General features: G+C 52.5%; 1 protein-coding gene across 1 annotated transcript in view; it reads right to left on the reverse strand.

Annotated features, from left to right (window-relative positions):
- Positions 1-21,714, reverse strand: part of DOCK1 (dedicator of cytokinesis 1) — a 319,977-nt gene that overhangs the window by 123,043 nt on the left and 175,220 nt on the right. Inside the window, exons 7-8 of the mRNA XM_060171089.1 lie at positions 10,265-10,366; positions 3,309-3,403 (exon numbers count right to left, since the gene is read on the reverse strand). Of these exons, the coding sequence (XP_060027072.1) occupies positions 3,309-3,403; positions 10,265-10,366 (197 nt within the window). The remainder of the gene's footprint in view (positions 1-3,308; positions 3,404-10,264; positions 10,367-21,714) is intronic.

Genomic DNA, 21,714 nt, shown 5'->3' on the forward strand with positions numbered 1-21,714 from the left:
TTAGGATCTGTCCCCAGGAGAGGAATTGCGAGAGCCTTTGCTTTTGTGCAAATCTGAAATCAGCAAGGTGGGAGCCAGCCTGGCACACACCATCTGCAGGAGGAGTCCCCGGGGAACGGAGGAGACTGAGAAAGAGCCAGTCCCCAGAGGCCCAGCGGCACTCAGACAGACGAGGCTCTGTTGGAGATCCGGAGGGTATTAGGGGCTGGGAGGCGGCAGCAAGGTGGGGGTGTGGGGACAGGGACCTCAGCTATCAGAGGGTGGGGGCTGTTGGAGACAGCAGGTGGGCTGGGGCCTGGACTGTGTGGCCAGCAGATTCTACATTCTGGACATGCAGAAGCAATGCAGCCAACCACACAGACACCAGGACCAGGGGGCGAGAGTGACAGCAAGACGCAGGGACTGAAAGGCAAGGGTGAGGATGGGCCGATCTCACCCACGGGCAGAGGTGGAGACTGAGAACAGAAAGGGAGACACACAGCAGAAGTTGGACTGGGTTTGGAGTACTGCACTCTGGAGGGGTCTGCTTAGGGGGGCGGGGTGGGGGCATGGTGTTACGACATACTCCAGCTAACTTATAATCTGATAAATCAGTATCAGTCAAAATGTCAGGAGAAAATGGATCGAACATCTCAAGTTCCTCAGCTACCTAAGTTCCAGCTCTGAGCCCATATTCCTTTAGTCTAAGCATTTCATGTTTCAAACCTGTAAACTGACTGAATTCTGACACTGGGCTTCAGTTGTTAAAGCATTTCTAAAAATAACTCCCCCCCCCCCCCCCTCAAACACTAAGATACCTACGACCTTAGCTCAGATGGAGCAGAATCATCTGGCCCTCTCAGAATCTAAGTTATAATTATTAGTAGAGAGTGACGGAATTCATGGGGAAGTCAAGTATGGTACAGTTAATCCTGACTGTGTGACTCTCAAATAAAGCCATGCTCCCAAGCAACTTGGTTATAACAATTGTCTGCTTCCTTCTTAAACTCTAATACCGCAAGGAACCTTTCCCCTTCTCTTTAAAAATACATATTTCTCCCAATCCTGGACCCTCTGGGACTGTGCTGGTATCTCTTGATGCCTCTCCTCTGATCCCTTACCCTGCTTTTCTGCTTCTGTTGACCTCAACTAAGTCAAGGCAGCCAGTGCCACCCAGCCAGATACGCTGCCCTGCCTCTTCACTTCTGCTCGTATCCAGAGGCGCCAAGCCTGAGATGTCAACCTCGCAACTCCGATAATCTGGAGACTTTTCCTAGCACTAGGGACTACCTAGCTCCATTTCAGATGGTGCTTTCTCGAGCAAAGTTACAGATCCCAGATGGGACCCTAGGCTAGGGCCGAGGGCACTGGGCACACGTATACACCTATCCATAAGTTAGGAACAACTATTTACTTCTAAGTCAAGGTGCTTAAGAGTCCACTGTGGTTAGTCGTAGAGGATCAGTTCGCCAATCAAGTAAAAAGACCTAATGATCCTGGGTCCATGCTCCCAGAGGGATAAAGAATAGGAAAGCTATCACGGGAGGGGATGGGATATGGAGCTCTGATGGTGGGAACTGTCCTCCTCTTATCCTATGGTCCTGTCAGTATTTCCATTTTATAGATAAATAAAAAAGAATAATTAAAAAAGGGAAAAGGAATGTCCCAAAAAAAAGGCACCATGGTCGTCAAATATATTTATTTATATATATTTATATATAATCAAATATATTCTACTTAGACCCAGACACCCTCCTCTCCTATCACCCCCCCTTCACTTCTCTCAGTCACTCTGTCTACTCAACTAATCACACAAAAGAAAGTGAGATTATCTGCTAATCTCTTCTGACAGCATCAGCATTACTGTTATCTCTTGATAATCCTTGTAAGAAGCACTGTATGCAAGTGGCCAAGAGATATTCTGGAAAAATACAAAGGACAATTACTGTCCCTATGACCAGATGTATCAGAATCGCCGAACAAGTCAATGCAGAAAAACAGCTTAGACCCCACTGAAACCCTAGGTGTGTGTCCTCCTTGACTTGAGGCCAGACCCATGAACCTAGTATTAGCCTGGATACAACAAGTGACACTCGACACTTTAACCACTCGGAGAAAGTCAAAGCTCGTCAGATCAGGAGGGACAACAGAAGCTGGATAAGGACGAGAGACTGACTAGCCTAGCAGCAGCTCTCCATCGTCCGGGGCCCTAGGCAGGGGATCCTGGGATTCCCACACAGGTATGAAGGGCCCAGCCTCTAACAGACCCCTCTCTCCACCATCACTGGTCACTCCCATCAGCAACATCATCACAAGCCCTTGAATGTTCTCAGCCGTGACCATGGACTGTGAGCTCAGACTGACAGGGACTTGGAGGGCACACAGGCTCTGGTGCTGAATAGGAATAGACATGGGCCCTGGGTTCGATCACAGTAGTTTAAAGTTGAGTCTCAGTAAAACAAAAATAAAGGTATAGTAAGAGAGAGAAAAAAAAAGACCAGACTGGAACCAGGACACACAAACACTGCCCGTCAGTCCTCACAAAGACACACAAACACTGCCTGTCAGTCCTCACAAAGACACACAAACACTGCCCCGTCAGTCCTCACAAAGACACACAGACACTGCCCGTCAGTCCTCACAAAGACACACAAACACTGCCTGTCAGTCCTCACAAAGACACACAAACACTGCCTGTCAGTCCTCACAAAGACACACAAACACTGCCCCTGTCAGTCCTCACAAAGACACCCCAGAGTCTACAAGACCTGCACGTACTGGGCAGTCTGAAAGACGGCACAGAGATTTCTAGAACTTCTCCAGTGATGCCCCGCTGACTGATCATGACTGGGAGTTCCAGAAAAGAAAAAAAAAAAAACCAAAAAAACCAAAATGCTAGAAAACAAATCTACCCACCAAGAGATGGTAAACACGGACGGCACATGTTTAATATTTGATAAGTATAAAGAAAATACTCGGGTTTTTTTTTTTCCCCTCTTTGTCTGAAATAAGTGAAATGCAGACACCTTTCAGTAAGCTGACCTAGAGACAGAGCCGAGAGAATCAGTCAGGCCAATCAGACTGTGTGGCCAGGATGTGAAAGGGGTGGCCAGCAGATAACCCAGGGCCCTTATCCGTCCTTGATGGAGGGCCAGGGTCAAGTGTGCTTGACACCAAGGGGCCAGAGGCCCAGTTCTGAGTGTCTCAGCCCCATTCCAGGCCGCTTCCTCCAGATCCTTATCTGTATTCATGAAAGGTGTGTGTGTGTGTGTGGGGGGGTGCACGTGCCGGACTGGCCGCCCGGGAGAAGCACCTGCTGCCCGACTTACTTATTCTGCATCATGTTCATGATCACCCAGTCGAAAGGGTAGACGTTCTTCCCAATGAGGTTCTTAAACATGATGAATGTCTCCATCAGGAAATCCTGAAATGAGAAAAAAAACAAGCGTCAGGATGGCACACCTGAGAAGGGGGGGGGGGGGGGACGACGGAGGTGCGGACTGGCCCATCCCTGAAAGATAAATGAAGAATGACCTCGTTTTTAAAGGCTGGATGAAAATGCTGCAGAGGGTGATGGAGATATATGTCAAAGGGGCTAGGGGTGGGGGTGCCCTCTCCCCTGTCTCTGAGTCCCTTCAGATGGGGAGGATTCCTCTAGGATCTGTTCTGAAATCGCCGCGGGCAAGGCCACAGGCCGCAGAGTTCGCAGCCCTACCCACAGGCTCCTGTCTCTCATTTCCTCTCAGCTCCATCTGGCACTGAGAGCAGAACCCAGCGGCCCGGATGCGGATTCTGGAATGCACTTCCCCCCCCCCCCCCACTGCCACCCCTGGAAATTAAACAAAGGCTCAGAAGAGAGTTTCTGGCCACCCAGAAACTGGGTGACTGTCCAGCTCACCACTGGGCCCTGGAGAAAGGCCGCGCTCGGCCCCCACAGCCAGGGGTGACCTGAGTTTGCCTCTCCTGTGCTTCTCCTCGGACCCTCTGCTTTTGTTTTGGACGGAGTCATACCACCCAGTCCCCACTTTCTTTCCCCAGAAGTGCAGTGCTCCAATATACAGCAGGAACAGCCATTTTCTTGGGCCCTGAAGCTTTGCCTGTGAATCAGGAGATTGTCTGGGATCTGACAGCATGAAATTGGCTCGGAGATGCCTGGACCCCCAAACAGACACCCCTCCCAGGTCAGCAAGCTGCCTCCAGGTCCAAGGTGAAGGGGTGTTCACTTAGGAAAGCGGAGAGCTGGCAAAGAGCTCACTGAGGAGTGTGCCACTCTGCCAAGTGTGAGACCCAGGTTTGAGTCTGGCCCCCATCACATTGAAGAAAGCTTTGGGGGCCGGGTGGTGGCACACCCGGTTAAGCACATACAGCACTCGTGCAAGGATCTGGGTCCAAGCCCTCGCTTCCCACCTACAAGGGGGAGACACTTCCTAAGTGGTGATGCAGGTCTGCAGGTGTCTCTTCTCTCTGTCCCTCTCTGTCTCCCTCTCCTCTCTCAGTTTCTCTCTGTCCTGTCCAATAAAATGGAAAACAAAAAAAAAGGCCTCCAGGAAGCAGTGGATTCATAGTGCTGGCACCGAGCCCCAGGGATAGCCCTGGAAGAAGAAAGAGAGAGAGAGAGAGAGAGAGGAAGCAAGAAAGGGATGGAGGAAAAAAAGGAGGGAAGAAAGGAAGGAAGGAAGAGAGAAAGAAAGAGCAGAGACGCTGAGTGAATGGAGGACTCTCATTTCTTTAGTCTACGGCCTCATCATTAGGAGCAGCAAGTGCTGTGCAGACAGAGGTGGGGAGCGGAGTCCAAGCAGCTGGGAGAGGGATGCCCGGACGCAGCTCTAAACCTGCGATTCTGCCAAGGAGCCACGGAACCATGGCCGTCAGCAGATGTGCACAGATGCCTTCTCTGCAGCCTTTCACTTTTCCTGGAGGAGAGGGTTTTCAGGACCGTTGGTGTCTCAGGGAACACTTTCACGCCACCCCCGAGTAGGCACGGGCTCGCCTCGCCCACCTCCGCAGTGCCGGCCATGACCTCAGCAGCAGCGTCGGGCTGCCGGGAACAAGGGCCATCAGTTTCTGCACCAAGGAGGCATAAGAGGCTCAAAGGGGGGCGGGGGGGGGGGTGCACCTGGCTGAGCGCACACGTCACAGTGCGCAAGGACCCGGGTTCAAGTCCCCGGTCCCCATCTGCAGGGGGAAAGCTTTGCGAGTGGTGAAGCAGGGCTGCAGGTGTCACTCTGTCTCTCTTTCTCTCTACCTCCCCCTTACCTCTTGATTTCTGACTGCCTCTACCCAATAAATAAAGATAATTAAGAAAAACAAAATAAAAGAAGAAGAAAACAGAAGAGGTTGGAAGTCTGGGCACAGGCAGAGGGGAAAGCTGACCCTGTCTCTGCCCCGAGAGCTCCGATCACCATGCTGGACTGGGAGGGTCTGGAGGTGCCCTGGCATCACTCAACGTGCCTCCCCCGAGTGCAGGGGCCGAGATCTGTGTTCACAGTCCTGTCCCTTGAACGGCCAAGTTGCCTATTTTGCCAGCAGGCTCAGGGTTTAGTCCTCCCTTGATGCGTATAAAATGACAGGCTTTCTCGTGATCACTCTTCACGGTCAGGTCGCTGAAATTTGGGGGTCTTGCTTTTTAAGTTTTTCTTTCTGTTCTGGAAGAGAAGTCACTTTTCCCAGCCCTTGTTTCTTCTCCCTGGGAGGCTCAGCTACCTCCTGTCATTAGCACGGGAGGCTGCCGGACTTGGGGACATTGCTGAGCAGACAGAGGAGGAACGGGCCCTGGCGTCCACTTGTGAGGAGGGTGTGCCTGAGGCTGCCTGGGGGCGCTCAGAAGGCTGGGCCACGGGGCCCTGAGGTCCACTTGTGAGGAGGGCGTGCCTGAGGCTGCCTGGGGGCACTCAGAAGGCTGGGCCATGGTGTCTCCAGGCAGCTGGGGCAGTGGAGGCTCATGAAGACACTGTGATGCTGCTGCATTGCAAGCCATTCACCTCCCAATAAACACAAAGAAAAAAACTCCAACATTGAGAGAGAGAGAGAAAGTGTGAGAGAGAGAGAAAGCAAGAGAGAGAGAAAGCAAGAGAGAGAGAGAGAAAGCGAGAGAGAGAGAGAGAAGCGAGAAAGAGAGAGAGAGAGAGAGAGAGAGAGAGAGACAGCACAGCTGGGGCTCCTGCACGGAGAAGACACGCTGTTCTTCCCTGAGTCAGCTCCCAGCCCTCTCTTGACCTCACTTTACCTGAAGGGCCTTTTCTTACATTTTTTAAACTGCCAATCAGGAATTGTCTCTGGGGCTCAGTGCCAGCACTACAAATCCACTCCCAGCAGCCACTTTTCCCATAAAACTTAGCAGGACAGAGAGAAATTGTGAGGAGAGGGAGAGAGGGAGACAGAAAGATAGCCACCTGCAGGCCTGTTTCACCGCTCATGACGCTTCCCCCCTGCAGGTGGGGAGTGAAGGCTTAAACCAGGCCCTTGTGCAGGTGACATGTGTCCTTAGCTGGGTGCACCCCTGCTAGGCTCCCTGAAGGGTCTTGTCACCTCAGAAGCCCCACCTGGCTCACCCCCCTGAGTCTGGTCCTGAGCGCGTCTCTCCCGTGTCCTCTCGGGACTGGTCTCTCTCCCTTGCACTGAGCGTCACCCTCTTGGGGCCAGGTGGTCTGAGCGCCACCAGAAAGCTGCTCCCAGGGGTGCTGAGCAGACAGGGGCATCTCCAGGAAACAAGGGGGAGATTCCGTCCAGGAAAGATGTGCTCAAGCAAAAAGGCGAGGGAGCAAGACGGAAAGCTTGGGGTAGGGCCCAGGCGGTGGTGCACCGGTTCAGCACACACAGTACTAAATGCGGGAACCCACGTAAGGATCTGGGCCCCAGCTCCCCACCTGCAGGGGGGAAGCGTCACTGAAGCAGGTCTGCGGGTGTCTCTCTTTCTCCCTCTCTGTCTCCCCTTCTCTCTCGATTTCTCTCTGTACCATCTAATAAAACGGGGGGGAAAATGGCCCCCAGGAGCAGTGGATTCATAGTGCCAGTGATAACCTTGGAGGAAAAGGAGGGGAAAAATAAAAGAAAGAAAAAGAAAAAGGAGAGAGAGAAAACTTGAAGTAACACATGGTACAAGAAATTCCTCCTAAACTGAAGGAGCTGTCTCTACATTGGGTGCTCACTGACTCCCAGTGACTAGACCACCCAGTGAGAAGCTCCTTTTCTAGAAGAGGCCTACAGGGTAGAAAAGGAAAGAAAAGGAAAGAAAAGGAAGAAAGGAAAGGAAAGGAAAGAAAAAAAAAGCCACTGTCTGCTGTGAATTTCTAGTGGACAGGAACACATACTGTAAAGTTTCTGACAGATTAACAACCATAAAAAATGACTTACAACTCACACAGTATGAATTTGTGATCTCCAAACACCATCTGTAGAATGGAAATCAACTCCCCGGCAAAGAACCGGCCTTCTAAACTTGAAGGTGCCATTGCTCGGCGTGGACTGGGATCTAGGAGCCGGCCTGTCAGCCTCCCGTGGATCAACACGAGAACTGGCGCACAGGCGAGAGCCGCTGGTGGCAGTAAATGGCGCACAGTCAGAGCTGATCTCGCTGTTAGGATTGCACTAAAAAGTATAAACCTAACAGTGCTCAGTAGTGTGCTGTAAGTAGACTTGGACTCAGTAAGGGCAGCAAGCAGGCAGAAAGGCCTAAAGAAGGCGCCGTCAAGTAGCCAATCGGATCCTTACTACTGAGGCCTAGACACCCTCCTCACTGCCCCTGCTTCACTTCCCTCAATCGCTTCAAGTCTAACCTCGTCAGGTAGAAGAGGCCACAAAAGCTGGGTGAGGGCAAGAGACCCGCTCTCTTAATGGCAGCCTTTTTGGTCACCACTAGGCCACCCCATGACCAGGGGCCCTAGTCAGGGGATCTGGGATTCCCACACAGATGTGATGGGCCTGGACCCCTAACAGCCCCTCTCTCCACCATCGCTGGTCACGTCCATCAGGAACGTGAGCACAAGCCCTCCTGGGGCCTCTCTAGGACCTGGCCTCACTGCAGAGCAGAATGGCAGGGACTCCCCACTCTCTGAAGAGAGGCCGGTCAGCCTGCTCTGCCCCTCGAGGAAGACGGGGCCTGACATGAGAGCAGCCTAGAAGGTTCCAGCGGTGACCAGGAACTGTGAGCTCAGACTACTGTATGCACAACAGATAAAGCAGACCCAGGTATGGGTGTGTGTACACAGCCGTGTGGGTACAGATATGGGGACAGCTAGTAAGGAGTTTTCGTTGGAAATAATCTGTTGGGAAAGTGTTGAATGCAGTGTCTTCATCCCATCTCTCTGAGACCTGAGGTTCAGCCACATCTGCCCTGAAAGCATCTCGCGTTGGTGTTTATTCAGCCACGTGAGTGGCGGCTGACGGCACAAGGAATCCACTGCCCCTAGACGCCTGCTTTCCAGTTTCCAAAGTGGATTTAGTTTTCCTTTGTTTGTGAGCAATAGGACAGAGAGAGATTGAGATGGATGGGGTTGTGGGGGAGACCTCACTGCTCCTGAAGGCCCCCCTGGAGTCAGAGACCAGGGGCTGGCACCCCAGTCCTTGCACATGGTAACATGAGCGCTCAGTCCGGGGCTCTACTACCCCACCCTCCGTGTGATGAGTTCTAGGAGGACCCAGAGGGTCAGACTCCAGGGCAATATCTGATGAGGAAAGTTACCACTGAGCTGGGCTGCGGTGCACCGAACACCTGGCCTTCTTGCCTTGCAGTCGGCGGCCATTACCCACCAGCCCCTTGAGCACCTACCTGGAGCCGCTCTGTGACAAGCCTCACACAGTATCACTGAAGTGACAAGAGAGCTGCTGGAGAAAGCACTCTATGCCTGCGGCCCATGGTCATTACCAACAGGCTACAAGTTCAGGCCCATAAGGCACTGGCTGAAGCAGTTAAGAGATAGATATGCCACGGAATACTACTCTGCGATCAAAAACATGGCAACATAAGTCAAGAGGCGAGAGACAATCACTAGATGGTTTCACTCATGTGGAATCTAGAGAACTGAGACACATGAACTGGGGGAGGGGGCAGAGGCAAGTAAACAGCTTCTAAGACACTGGAGAACTCTGGTGGTTTCTCTGGGGGTGGGAGGTGGGACAGAGAATCTGGTGGTTTCTCTGTGGTGGGAGGTGGGACACAGAGTCTGGTGGTTTCTCTGGGGGTGGGAGGTGGGACAGAGAATCTGGTGGTTTCTTTGGGGTGGGAGGTGGGACACAGAGTCTGGTGGTTTCTCTGGGGGTGGGAGGTGGGACAGAGAATCTGGTGGTTTCTCTGGGGGTGGGAGGTGGGACAGAGAATCTGGTGGTTTCTCTGGGGGTGGGAGGTGGGACAGAGAATCTGGTGGTTTCTCTGGGGTGGGAGGTGGGACACAGAGTCTGGTGGTTTCTCTGGGGGTGGGAGGTGGGACAGAGAATCTGGTGGTTTCTCTGGGGGTGGGAGGTGGGACAGAGAATCTGGTGGTTTCTCTGGGGGTGGGAGGTGGGACGCAGAATCTGGTGGTTTCTCTGGGGGTGGGAGGTGGGACAGAGAATCTGGTGGTTTCTCTGGGGGTGGGAGGTGGAACGCAGAATCTGGTGGTTTCTCTGGGGGTGGGAGGTGGAACGCAGAATCTGGTAGTTTCTCTGGGGGTGGGAGGTGGGACACAGAGTCTGGTGGTGGGTGTGGTGGGGTACTAGACACTGTCACCTTACAGTCTTGTAATCCACTATTCATCACAAATAAAGTGGAAAAGAAAGGGAGAAAGAAAGGAAAGAAGGAAGGAAAGAAGGAAGGAAGGAAGGAAGGAAGGAAGGAAGGAAGGAAGGAAGAAAGAGAAAGAAAGAAAGAAAGAAGGAAAGAAAGAAAGGAGGAAAGAAAGAAAGGGAGAAAGAAAGGGAGAAAAAAAGAAAGAAAGAAAGAAAGAAAGAAAAAAAGAAAGAAAGAAAGAAAGAAAGAAAGAAAGAAAGAAAGAAAGAAGGGAAGGGAAGGAGGAAGATGGATGAAGCCAGTCTGTAGGTGAGCTGGCATCCATGGCTGCCTCCCCAAGGCTCAATCTCCAGGTGTCCCCTGGCCCATGATGGGAAGCTAGTGTTATGGAGATGGGCTCTGAGACACCCCTCACCCCCAGAAACATCACCGTGCCTTCAGTCAGTGCCCTGACACTTCTGGCGGGCCTCCATCACCCATCAGAGGCCACGACCTGGGCAAGCAGACACATTTGCACAGGTGTTTGGCCCAGGATTCTGGTCCCTGAACGGGGCTGTGAGCAGAGCCGAAAGGGACACTCACCACGACATCAGTCCTCATCTTCCCGAAAGTCTTGATCAGGTGGGCGTAATGGTAGTCCTCCATCTGCCGCAGAATAGCCGTCATGCACGCCACAAAGTTTCCCTGCCAAGGAAGGAGAAGACACCGGCCATGAGGGGGAAGAGAAGACCCTGGAGGGAACTGCTGGTCATGACGCCAGGTCCCCTGCATTGCTTGACACTGTGGTCTATTTACATAATCGTTGTTTTGCCTGAGACCCACCCTGCCTGCAGGGCATTGGTTTAATCCCCACTGGTTAGAACCTTTGCAACAGCGGCTATGGAAGCTTGTTACCTTGGCGCTCTTTCCTTCGCTCCAACCCCCTCTCCTAGCCATTTCCTTTTCCGACCTGCCACTTCCGTTTCAGGGGATATAAATGTGTTGTCTCTGATCAATAAAGGATGGCATTGCATTCCCGCTCAGCCACAAGTTCCTGGCTCCTCTCCTGTCGCTGGTCGAGTTCTCTCCCCCACGATGCAACCCGACAGGGAACAGCTGATGTAAATTAAAAACTAGCCCATCATCAGCTGACTGTGTTTGGCTAAAGAAGTCGTGGGATATAGACTCCATGGAACACTATTCTGCATTAAAAAAGGTGCTACTGTGTCCTTTGGAACAAAACAGATGAGGCTGGAGGGCAGGATGCCTAGTGAAATAAGAGCTGAAAGACGGCTGCCAGGTGGTCTCACTCGTGTGCAGGATCCCGAGACTGACCCACATAGCTTGCACCAACCCCCGAAAAAAAAATCCAAACAAAGCAGCAGTGAGCAAACGGTAAGATTTGTGAAAACTCTGGTTGTTGCGGCCGGGTGGTGACACACATTGTACTAAGAACAAGGATCCGGGTTTGAGCCCCCGCTCCCCGTGTGGCGGGGTGGGGGGACGTTTCCTGAGTGGTGGAGCAGGTCTGCAGGTGTCTAGCTTTTTCTCCCTTTCTCTACCTCCTCCACTCCTCTTAATTTCTCCCTTAATTTCTCTTTGTTTTATCAGAGAAGAAAAAAGGCTGTCAGAAGCCGTGGATTCAGAGCGCTGGCACGGAGCACTGGAAGTGAAAAAATAACGGGGAGCGGCAAGGTGGTTGGCCTGGCTAAGCGCTCACGTGACAGTGCACAAGGACCCCGGTTCCAGCCCCTGGTCATCCGTGAGAAAGCTTCACAAGTGGTGAGGCAGGCTGAAGGGGTCTCTCTCTCTCTCCCTCTCCCCTCTCAGTTTCTCTGTCTCTTCCAATAATAACTAACTAAATAAATAATTATAATTGTTAAGAGCACTCTGTTGTGTTTTTTTCTTAAGATTTTATGTATTTATTAATGAGAAAAATAGGAGGGGAGAGAGAGAGAGAGAGAGAGAACCAGGTATCCCTCTGGTACATGTACAGCTGGGGAATTGAACTCAAGCCCTCACGGCTGAGAGTCCAGTGCTTTATCCACTGCACCACCCCCTGGGCCACTCTTTCGTTTCCTTCCCATCCCTCCGTCCTGACACATGATTGTCCAGACTGGAGAAAGCTGCTCTCTCTGTCCCTGCCTTTAATGTGCAAACATGAGGGACGATACGGAAGTCACAGCCACTTGGGAGGGTGCACCCCAGAAGCTCCGGGTCCCCGCTGCCAGGCAGGCTTGGGCCCCCACAGCCCACCTGCCTCCCTGCGAGACGGCAAAGCCAGAGTTTTGGTTCCACCAGATCTGCCCATCTCCCCGATGGCCAATTTGGAGGCCACTGCCAGCGAGTCCACAGTGAGTTATGGTCTGGTTCCCTCCGTGGGGGGAGTGAGAGAGAGGCGGGCTCGTCAGAATGGAACGTGGGCGAGGTGGGAATGTCTCCAAGCAGATGAGGCTGGGAGGAACAGAGAGGAACAGGACGTGGAGAAACACCAGGGCCGGTGGCGCCCGTTCACGCAGGCAGGAGACCTCGGGGTGGCAGGGTGGGCAGGGCTGTGCAGCTGTGTCCCCGTGTGCGCACTGAGGGCTCTGGCCAGCTGGGTGGACGGGCGGCTGACGGGCCCTGTTGTGCTTAACTGCTATTTCCACATTTGCAATGCAGGTGGAACAAACAAGATCTTAAAGCCGCCCTGGCTTTGAGTTCTTCCCCCCCTAAGTGCTTCACATTTTTAGAAACACTATCTATGGCCCTGCCTCAGAGCAGCTCAGAGCCAGGAGAAGTGCGGGAGGCACCCTTCCTGCCATGTCCCTAATTTTGCCCCATTAAGTGGATTCCCAAAGGACGTTCCTTCCCTGACTCTCGCTTTCAAAGTCAGCCATCTGGATGCCTGCGTCTATCCTGTTCACTGGGGCTTCACGTTCGAGGGTGAGACGTTCGAGTCTTTTTTTTTTTTTTCTCCTTCCCCTGATCCCTTTTCTAGGCATGGAGCTCAAAGGACACATCCTGGAAGTCGGACCGGGCAGTGACGTGGGTGGAGCCTATTGCCAACATGCCCAGAGATGTAGGTCAGTGGGGGCAGGTGATGATTCCTGGGGGTCTGCTTCCAACTGGCTTTACAGGGGTGTCTGCCTGAGGACAAAATCTCTCTCTGGGGCTGTGAACTTTAAAAGGACAGACAAGCTGTCCTACGGGTCTGGAGAGAAGTCCCCGCAACACTGTCTTCTACCCTCGTGAGATACCATCTCTCCCTCTCTCTCTCTGTCTCTCTCTTTCTCTCCCTCTCTCTCATCTCTAGGGTTATTGCTGGGGCTCAGTTCCAGCACCATGAATCCACTGCTCCTGGCGGCCATTTTTTTCCCCATTTTATTGGGCAGGACAGAGAAAAACTAAGAGAGGAGGGGAAGACAGAGAGGAAGAGAGAAAGAGACACACCTGCAGCCCTGCTTCACCGCTCCTGAAGCAGCTCGACCCCGGATCCCTTGCCTGGGTCCCGGCACTTAGTATTATGTGCGCTTGACCAGGTGCACCACTGCCCAGCGCTGAGAGGCCTTCTCTGACGTGCACTTTGCAATCGCTTGGGCCAGTCAGCCACCAGACGTCAAGCGCTGGGCTGAGGTCCTGAGAACACACACCCCGTCACTGTTGCACACGAACTCTTCCCGGTCCTCTGTGGACCCTTTTACTAGTGAGCTGTCTTGCAGGACGACAAGATTCCAGGGGCATATTTCCATACACGCACATGGTGTGTAGAAGTCAGCACGAGCCCTCCCCAAAGGTCTGTGTCCCAGCCCTGAGCCAGCACCGTTCTCATGAAGTCCAGGAAAGAGTTTGGTTAGATACGTGCACACCTGTTTGCTTTGGCATCTGTACTGCTCATGCGAGAGAAGCCACGCCACTCCCAGACATGCAGGCTGAGGACATGAAGCACTGAGTGAAAGGATGCATGGGGGTGTGTGTAGCATAATGGTTATGCAAAGAGACTCTGACCCTGAGGCTTCCAAGTCCCAGGTTCAATCCCCCATACCACCACAAACCAGAGCTAAACAGTGATCTGGTGAAAGAAAGAAAGAAATAGAGAAAGAAAGAGAGAGAGAGAGAGAGAGAGGAAGGAAGGAAGGAAGGAAGGGTAATGGATGAGAAAAAAAGAAGGAAAGAAAGGAAGCTCTGTGTTCCCACTCCCTCCACTGGAAGCTACAGCAGTTCTCTTAAGGTTGCCGTTAGGGGTGAACCATGATTTCTACAACTATCTGTCTAGATCTGTTTATATTTGCCTGTTTTTTAAGGTCCCGTCTTCTCTTCCTTTCCAAGTCACACCGACACCTGTTACTCCATCCAAATGTCCCTCCCTTTTTCTTCCTGTCTCTCTGGGTCCTACTGGAGTTGGAGTTCAGAGCCCTCTGGTCATCTTCCCCTGTCATTTCTTCCCTTCTGGGAGTACAGACCAAAATTCTTTACGGGATGCAGAAGGTGGAGTTCTGGCTTCTGTCATTGTTTCTCCAACGAACATGGGTGTTGGCAGGTGGATCCACACCCCCAGCCTGTGTCTGTCTTTCCCTAGTGGGGCAGGGCTCTGGGGAGGGGAGGCTCCAGCCGTCCCTCTTAACCAGATGTGTAGCTCTGTGGCGTTTCTGCTGTTGCTGTCACCCTGGGGCAGGAGTCCCTGAGGAGCTGGCAGGGGAGAGGGTAAGAGTGATGTCTGCCCAGAAGCTGTCCCTGGGAGACCTGGGTCAGCACACAGGCACCTGGACCGCAGACCTGGCTACAACAGCCTGACGGCAGCGAGTGACCTCAGCAGGTTGGAAGCACCACACCTCTGTGCACAACATGAAACATTTCTCCCAGCGGGGAGAGAAATGATGGAGGGAAGATGACCAGAGGGCTCTGAACTCCAGCTCTGTCAGGACCAGGAGAGAGAAGAGGAAAGGGGGAGGGACTTCTGGCTGTAGTGACAGGTGTAGGTGTGACTTGGTAAGGAAGCAGAGATGGGAAATCAATAAAGGGCAAATACATAGAAATATAGACAGTGGAAAGCAAGACCCAGAGCGGGCCTGGGCACACAGGCCGGGAGCCCAGAGGGCATCACTCAAGGCCAGCCCAGCCCAGCCCAGCAAGAGTCTGACTGCGTCTACCGGCGGCCGAGGTGGGCACGGCCCACTGGAGGGACGGGTGAACATGGCTTGCTGAAACACTGGGGCCGGGCAAAGGAGTGAGAACCAGGGCAGCAGGGAAGCATCTCCCGAACCTAGTGGCGGTGTGAAGGAGCAGGCAATGTCTCCTCTCTGCACGCGAGTGGCAGGGCGGGCAGCCTGTGTGAACACAGATGGAGGCTCCCCGGAACAGTCCCAGGTGGGGATGGAGTCGGGGCCTCGGGTCAGAAGGCCATGTTCCATTTACCCTCCAGAGGCCACAGCTGCCTTAAGAAGAGACAAACCATGGGGGCCGGGCAATGGCGCAGCAGGCTAGGCGCACGTGGCACTAAGCTCAAGGACCGGCGTAAGGATCCCGGTTCGAGTCCCCGGCTCCCCACCTGCAGGGGAGTCGCTTCACAGGCGGTGAAGCAGGTCTGCAGGTGTCTGTCTTTCTCTCCCCCCTCTCTGTCTTCCCCTCCTCTCTCCATTTCTCTCTGTCCTATCCAACAACAACAGCAATGGCAACAGTAACAGCAGCAACAAGGGCAACAAAATGGGAAAAATGGCCTCCAGGAACAGTGGATTCGTAGTGCAGGCACCGAGCCTCAGAGATAACCCTGGAGGGGGAAAAAAAAGAAAGACAAAGAAAAGCAGCAGCAAACCCGCCACCTGCAGCTCCTTTTTCTGTCCCAGTTACGGAAATCACACAGAAAGGCCTGGAGGGCGCGCCTGCTAAAATACTAACCCCCCACTCCACCCCGGGCCTCCAGAGAGCGGTTCACCCATGGGAGACAGCGCCAGTATTTTCATGCAGGGAGAACTGCAGTGGGGCAGAAGAGTCCAGCAGGTGGAGCGCAAGCCCTGCATGGGACCCTGGGTTCTGGCCCCAGCACCACAGGCAGCTCTGTGGGTGCTCAAGCAGCCTGTGCTCTCTCTCTCTCTCTCTCTCTCTCTCTCTCTCTCTCTCTCCTTCTCCCTCTCCCTCCCTCTCCCTCTCCCTCTCCCTCTGTCTCTCTCTCCCTCTCCCTCTCCCTCTCTCTCTCTCTCCCTCTCCCTCTCTCCCTTGCTCTCTCTCTCTCTCCCTCTCCCTCTGTCTCTCTCCTCTCACTTTCCCTCTAGAAGGAATAAAGGACAGGAGCATGCACAGCTGGGCAGGAAGGCATATTGGGGCTCCTCCGCACGTGCAAAGCCTGGGATCATGCCAGTTGTCTAGTTAAGAGGAGGCGGGCTGCAGGGGAAGCTGTGGCATTTGGGGGCTCGCCCCAGTCCTCCTGAACCCCACCCTTGGGCTGTGGGCGTCTGAGAATGGTGAGATAGGTACTGGTGGAAACGACGTGAAGCCAGCCCTCCACCAGAGAGGGGAGCGGAGAAATCCCAGGAGGAACTTGCGGGCAAAGGCGTCCCAGCGTTCCTGCCGGCAGAGCAAGGCGTGAAAACACACATGGTCTCGGGGGCTGTGCTCGGCCTGTTCCTTTTTCCGTATGATTTTTGTTGGTTTCTGCCACCGAGATTATTATCCCCGTGGCTTTTTGCCTGCACCAAGGGTCCACCACTCCCAGTGGCCATTTTTTCTTCCTCTCTCTCTCTCTCTCTCTCTTTTTCTTTCTCTCTCTTTTTCTTTTCCTTCTTTCCTCTCTTTTTTCTCTTTCCCTTCCCCCTCCCTTCCTCCCTTAAGCTGAGAGACACAGAGAACTTGAGAGAGGATGAGATAGAGAGGAAGCAAGAGGGACACCCGCAGTCCTGCTTCACTGCTTGTGAAGCCCCCCGCAGGTGTGGACTAGGGGCTTGAACCCAGGTCCTTGTGCTTAATAATATGTGCACTCCACTGGGTGAGTCACCACGCAGCCTGGGAAGCTTTTCTTGTGAGACACGGAGTAGACAGAGGCTGGCTGTTAGGCTGGGGGAAACTTCAGAGAAACGTCTTGGGACCTGAATCTGGGGAACCCCCAGAGACTGAGTTAAAGGGTGAAAACAAATAAATAAATAGGACAGATTCCTCCCAACTTCAAAGCAAAGCAAAACCAGGGCAGTGAAACTAAGACGTACTTGCAGAACATTTACTAATCAGAACCTAGGAGCCTCATCAGCACCAGCCGTGACCTTCATTAACCATCAGAGAGGAAAAGGATCCCTCATTACTTCTGCCAAAATAGCAGAGCAGGGCTGAAGAGCCTGGGCGGGAGGCACGGTGGGGGCTGAGGGCCCTCCACTCGGCTGGGGGCACAAATTGCTCTGACCTTTTTAAAATGCGAGTTGGCAGAAAGGTTCAAAAAGTCGGGGTGATGACTGCTGAGTGATTCTAAGGAGCCACCTAGTGCGCGTGGCTCACGTCTCACGCTGCCTCACCGGGGACATCTGAGAGGCCCACAGCACAATGTGCAGGGCCGGGGCGTGACGCACGGTAGCCAGCTGCACGGGAAGCTCAGACCCACAGGTCAACACGTGTGTGCTCAGCCCGGTGGGTACTCAGCCTTCCTGCCGGAAGTCCCAGACGCCACGTGCTCAAGCCTGACCAAGACCCCATGCCCGAGGTCAGCCGTGATATCTTGATGTCTCTCTCCCCTTCCAACTCCTCTCTCATTTTCCCTTTCACAATAAATAAATCCTTAAGAAAAATAAAAGAGAGAAAAGCCCCCAATACTCCATGGACCATCTGTCTCCTTGAAAGCTTGTGTGTTGCTTATCTGGAAGTCCAAGTGGAAATAGGTGTCCCTATTTGAGACAGGTGTCCCTATTTGGGACAGGTGTTCCTATTTGTCCCTATTTCAATTTGCAGAGTGAGACAGGTCAGCTGGTGTTAGGGCCGATGAGTATGAAGCCGCCTGGACACACAGCCGTGTGGTCATGAACTATCTGGACAGCGTGAGCAAGTGTTCAAAGATCAAAACCTGGAGAAAGTCATCTCACAGTCCTGTGAGACACGGGACACGGGGAGGGGGCAGGGGGCGGTAGGAGAGAAGATACCCGTCAGCAGTCAGTCACCAACAGGAGAGAAGGAACCACAGAGCTGCCCCTCCCTGGGGACCCCCGTACTCTGGGCACTGCTCCTCCAGCCCCCGGGGCCCTCTCCTCAATGGCTGGGTTGCCAGCAGCACACCAGGGAGGTAGACAGGTGAATCAGAGGACAGGCAGAATGCAGAGTGGATGGCGGGTGGCAGTGACAGCCCTGGGAGAGAACAGATGCTACAGTGTGCAAGGACCAGGGTTCAAGCCCCCAGTCCCCACCTACAGGGGGAAACCTTCAAGCAGGGTCAAGCAGGGTTAGAGGCGTCTCTCTGTCTCTCTCCCTCTCTATCTCCCTCTTCACTCTCAATTTCTCTCTCTTTCTATTCAATAATATTTTTTAAAGAATTAAAAAATAATGAAATAAAAAGTTAAAGAATAGGAATTAAAATAAGACCTACTTTTCTAAACAGCCTCGTCAACTTTGCCTTACTTAAGGCTGATGTGTGAAAGAATGAACCAGAAAGGAAAAATACAGAGATTTTAATCCATGGTCCAGCGAAGCCGGAGAGTCCCGCTCATGGGATAAATTAGGATGCAGTCCTCATGGGGAATGGTTCCACGCACTGACTCTCCCCAAAGTCACCCACCAGACAGCCATGTTCCAAAGGGCCCAAACTCACACGGCAGGGGCACAAAACCCTCCTGGAACCCGTGGCACAGACACGCAGAGACATTAACTGTCCTCTGAGAGAACACGTAGGAAGTCAAGTGGTGTGTGAGTGTGTGTGTGTGTGTGAGTGTGTATATGAGTGTATGTGTGAGTGTGTGTGTGACTGTGTGTGAGTGAGTGTGTGTGTGTGAGTGTGTGAGTGTGTGTGTCAGTTTGTGTGTATGAGTGTGTGTGAGTGTGTGTGTGAGTGTGTGTGAGTGTGTATGTGAGTGTGTGTGTATGAGTGTGTGTGTGAGTGTGTGTGAGTGTGTTTATGAGTGTGTTTGTGAGTGTGTATATGAGTGTGTGTGTATGTATGTGAGTGTGTGTGTATGAGTGTGTGTGTGAGTGTGTATGAGTGTGTGTGTATGAGTGTGTGTGAGTGCTTGTGAGTGTATGTATGTGAGTGTGTGTGAGTGTATGTGAATGTGTATGTGAGTGTGTGAGTGCTTGTGAGTGTGAATGTATGTGTATGTGTGTGTGAGTGTGTGTGTGAATGTGCGTGTGTGTGTATGTGAGTGAGTACGTGTGTGTGCATGGCTGGAGAGGGGGTGCAGCATGAAACCTAAGAATCCACTGGAGTTTTGAACAGAAACCAGCGGCACTTCCCAGAGGGCAAGCGTCAGGTGTTAAGAAAAGGAGAGAGAAGACCCTTATTAAGTTGGAATTACACTTCACGGTTGTCAGCAAGGACCCGGTCAAATACTAAACACCCATCACCAAGGCAGTGTGTAAAGAGGGACTCAGTGGTCAGTTTAGATTCCGAGTGTCCTGGGGAAAACATTTCCCACCCATGAGACAAGAAGTCCTTCCATGGCAGCACCCACAGTCGCCAAGTGACTGAGCAACAGTTGTGCTTGAGCCGGGAGCAGGATAGCTTGGCGGATGCTGAATGGCTTTGGATTCAGGAAGCCTCTGAGGCCTACAAATGCACGTGGAGAGCCACAATGTGGGGACGAGAAGGCAAAGAAAAAGAAGTGACAGACCGTGTGTCCTCCATGGCAAAGACAGCTGGACTCCCCCCACGCATGTGGATAAACTTCTCACCACGATAAAATGAAATGTTTCCGAGCCAAAAAAGACTTTCTGTTTTCCAGGGAGAAGCCCCACAGGGGGAATGTGGACAGGAAGAGATAAAAGCAGAAAGCCCAAGAAGGTAACTTGAGGAGCCTCACACACTGTCCTGAAGTTGACCCAAAGATCTCCCCAGATTCTGTGCTGAGATGGCGTCTGTGAAAGTGTGCCTGGGGGAGCTTGGAGAGGCCAGTTAAATCAATTCAAAGCAGGCGTTCATGTCTGCTTCTGCACATTAACTCACCATAAAGAACATGCTTCATGATGGGTCGATACAGGGGCAGCTTGGAATGTTCTACTCATGACCACAGAATGTGAGCTCAGATCTACAGGGATGCAGAGGTCACATAGGCTCCTAAGCTGAATATGGGCCCCAGATCACATCAAATTGATGGGGTTTACAGTCAACAATCTTTATACCCCTTTCCCATATTAGGGAGCTACTCTCTTCCCTGATCCAGCTTTCTCGTCTTTTTCCCAGCCATGACATCATCTCCCCAGACAATAACTTGGATCCACCTGCATATCAAATTTTAGGCTCAGGCAAAAAAAAAAAAAAAAAAAAAAAAAAAAAACCACTAGTATAGCTATAGGCCCCTTGAAATACAACTAAAATAGGCCTACTAGTTATCTACAAAATGAAAGACACCCCCCCCCAACACTTCATCTGCACTATTCCAGCCTTTAGGTCCATGATTGCTCAACAACTTGTTGGGCTTTGTATGTTAACTCTCTTTTCAGCCACCAGGTTCCAGATAATAGCTGGATGTGACCAGACTTCCCTGGACAGACGACCCCACCAATGTGTCCTGGAGCCCTGCTTTTTCAGAGCCCTGCCCCACTAGGGAAAGAGAGAGACAGGCTGGGAGTATGGATCCTCCTGTCAATGGCCATGTTCATCAGGGAAGCAATTACAGAAGCCAGACCTTCCACCTTCTGCCTCCCACAATAACCTTAGGTCCATGCTCTCAGAGGGATAAAGAATAGGGAAGCTGTCAGGGGAGGGGCCCGACCCACGACAAAAGAACTCTGGATGCTGGGAAGCAGAGGCAGGAGTGGTGGGCGGGTGCTGGAGGCAGGAAGGGGGTGACTGTTCTGACAGGAGGCCTGCTGACTCCTGGCGCGGGATCCTAGGGTGAAGTCTCAGAAACTGAAGGTACCAGGTGCTCGGAAAGCAGCAGTATGGGAGCAGCAAACAGTAGCTGTGATTGATGTGCACAGAATGTGGCCAAGTGCTCACCCGCAGCCCGTCACCCAGGGGGACTGTGCCCACCATGTGGTCCCCCCACGCTCAGGAGGGTCTGGCGAGGCAGAAGGATGGTCATAGGAGATCCAATGGCGAGAAGTGGACACCGCAATCTCGTTCGCTCTGCTCCCGTCCCCTCAGCAAGGAGGGCTGAGCTAGCCCCCAGGTAACCCAGCCCCACCCCAAACTAGAGCTGGAGGGTTTGAGCTGCAGACACCGAAAACCCAGGAGGGAGGCTCACTAAGTGTCCAGGAGGCCTCTGCCGGAAGTCCACTCCTGTGGTCACTGAGCAGGAAAGCCCACCAGCTCCTTGCTCCGTGGGGACAGAAGCCTCACCAAGAGTCCTGAGTCCCCTGGAGCCAGACATTGACAGCGCAGAAGGGACAGAAAGAAACCAGCAAACACAAAACCCAGGATGAAAGAAAGCTACTTCCAGAATAAAATAAAATCCAGAGCACTATAAAGATTACTCTAAGGCAGAGAGGGTACCCCACTGCTCAGACAAGGGCATAATCCAGCAAACAGAAAAAGGAACAAAGACCAAGAAAGGTTCTGGAATATTCAATTAGGTGACAGTAAGAAACATGGTTAACAGGGAGTCTGGTGGTAGCGCAGCGGGTTAAGCACAGGTGGCACCAAGCCCAAGGACCGGCCTAAGGATTCCGGTTCGAGCCCCCAGCTCCACCTGCAGGGGAGTCGCTTCACAGGCGGTGAAGGTGAAGTAGGTCTGCAGGTATCTGTCTTTCTTTCCTCCTCTCTGTCTTCCCCTCTTTTTTCCACTTCTCTCTGTCCTATCCAGCAATGACATCTATAACAACAACAATAATAACTACAACAACAATTAAAAAAAAAGAAAAAAACACGATTAACATCAAGGAAAATAAAAAGTAATGACATTCTTGGAAAACACAGAGAAACAGAGAGTAAGAAAATCCAAGGCAACAGTCAA

This window comes from Erinaceus europaeus, chromosome 14 (genome assembly GCF_950295315.1).
Source record: "Erinaceus europaeus chromosome 14, mEriEur2.1, whole genome shotgun sequence".
Lineage (NCBI taxonomy): Eukaryota > Metazoa > Chordata > Mammalia > Eulipotyphla > Erinaceidae > Erinaceus > Erinaceus europaeus.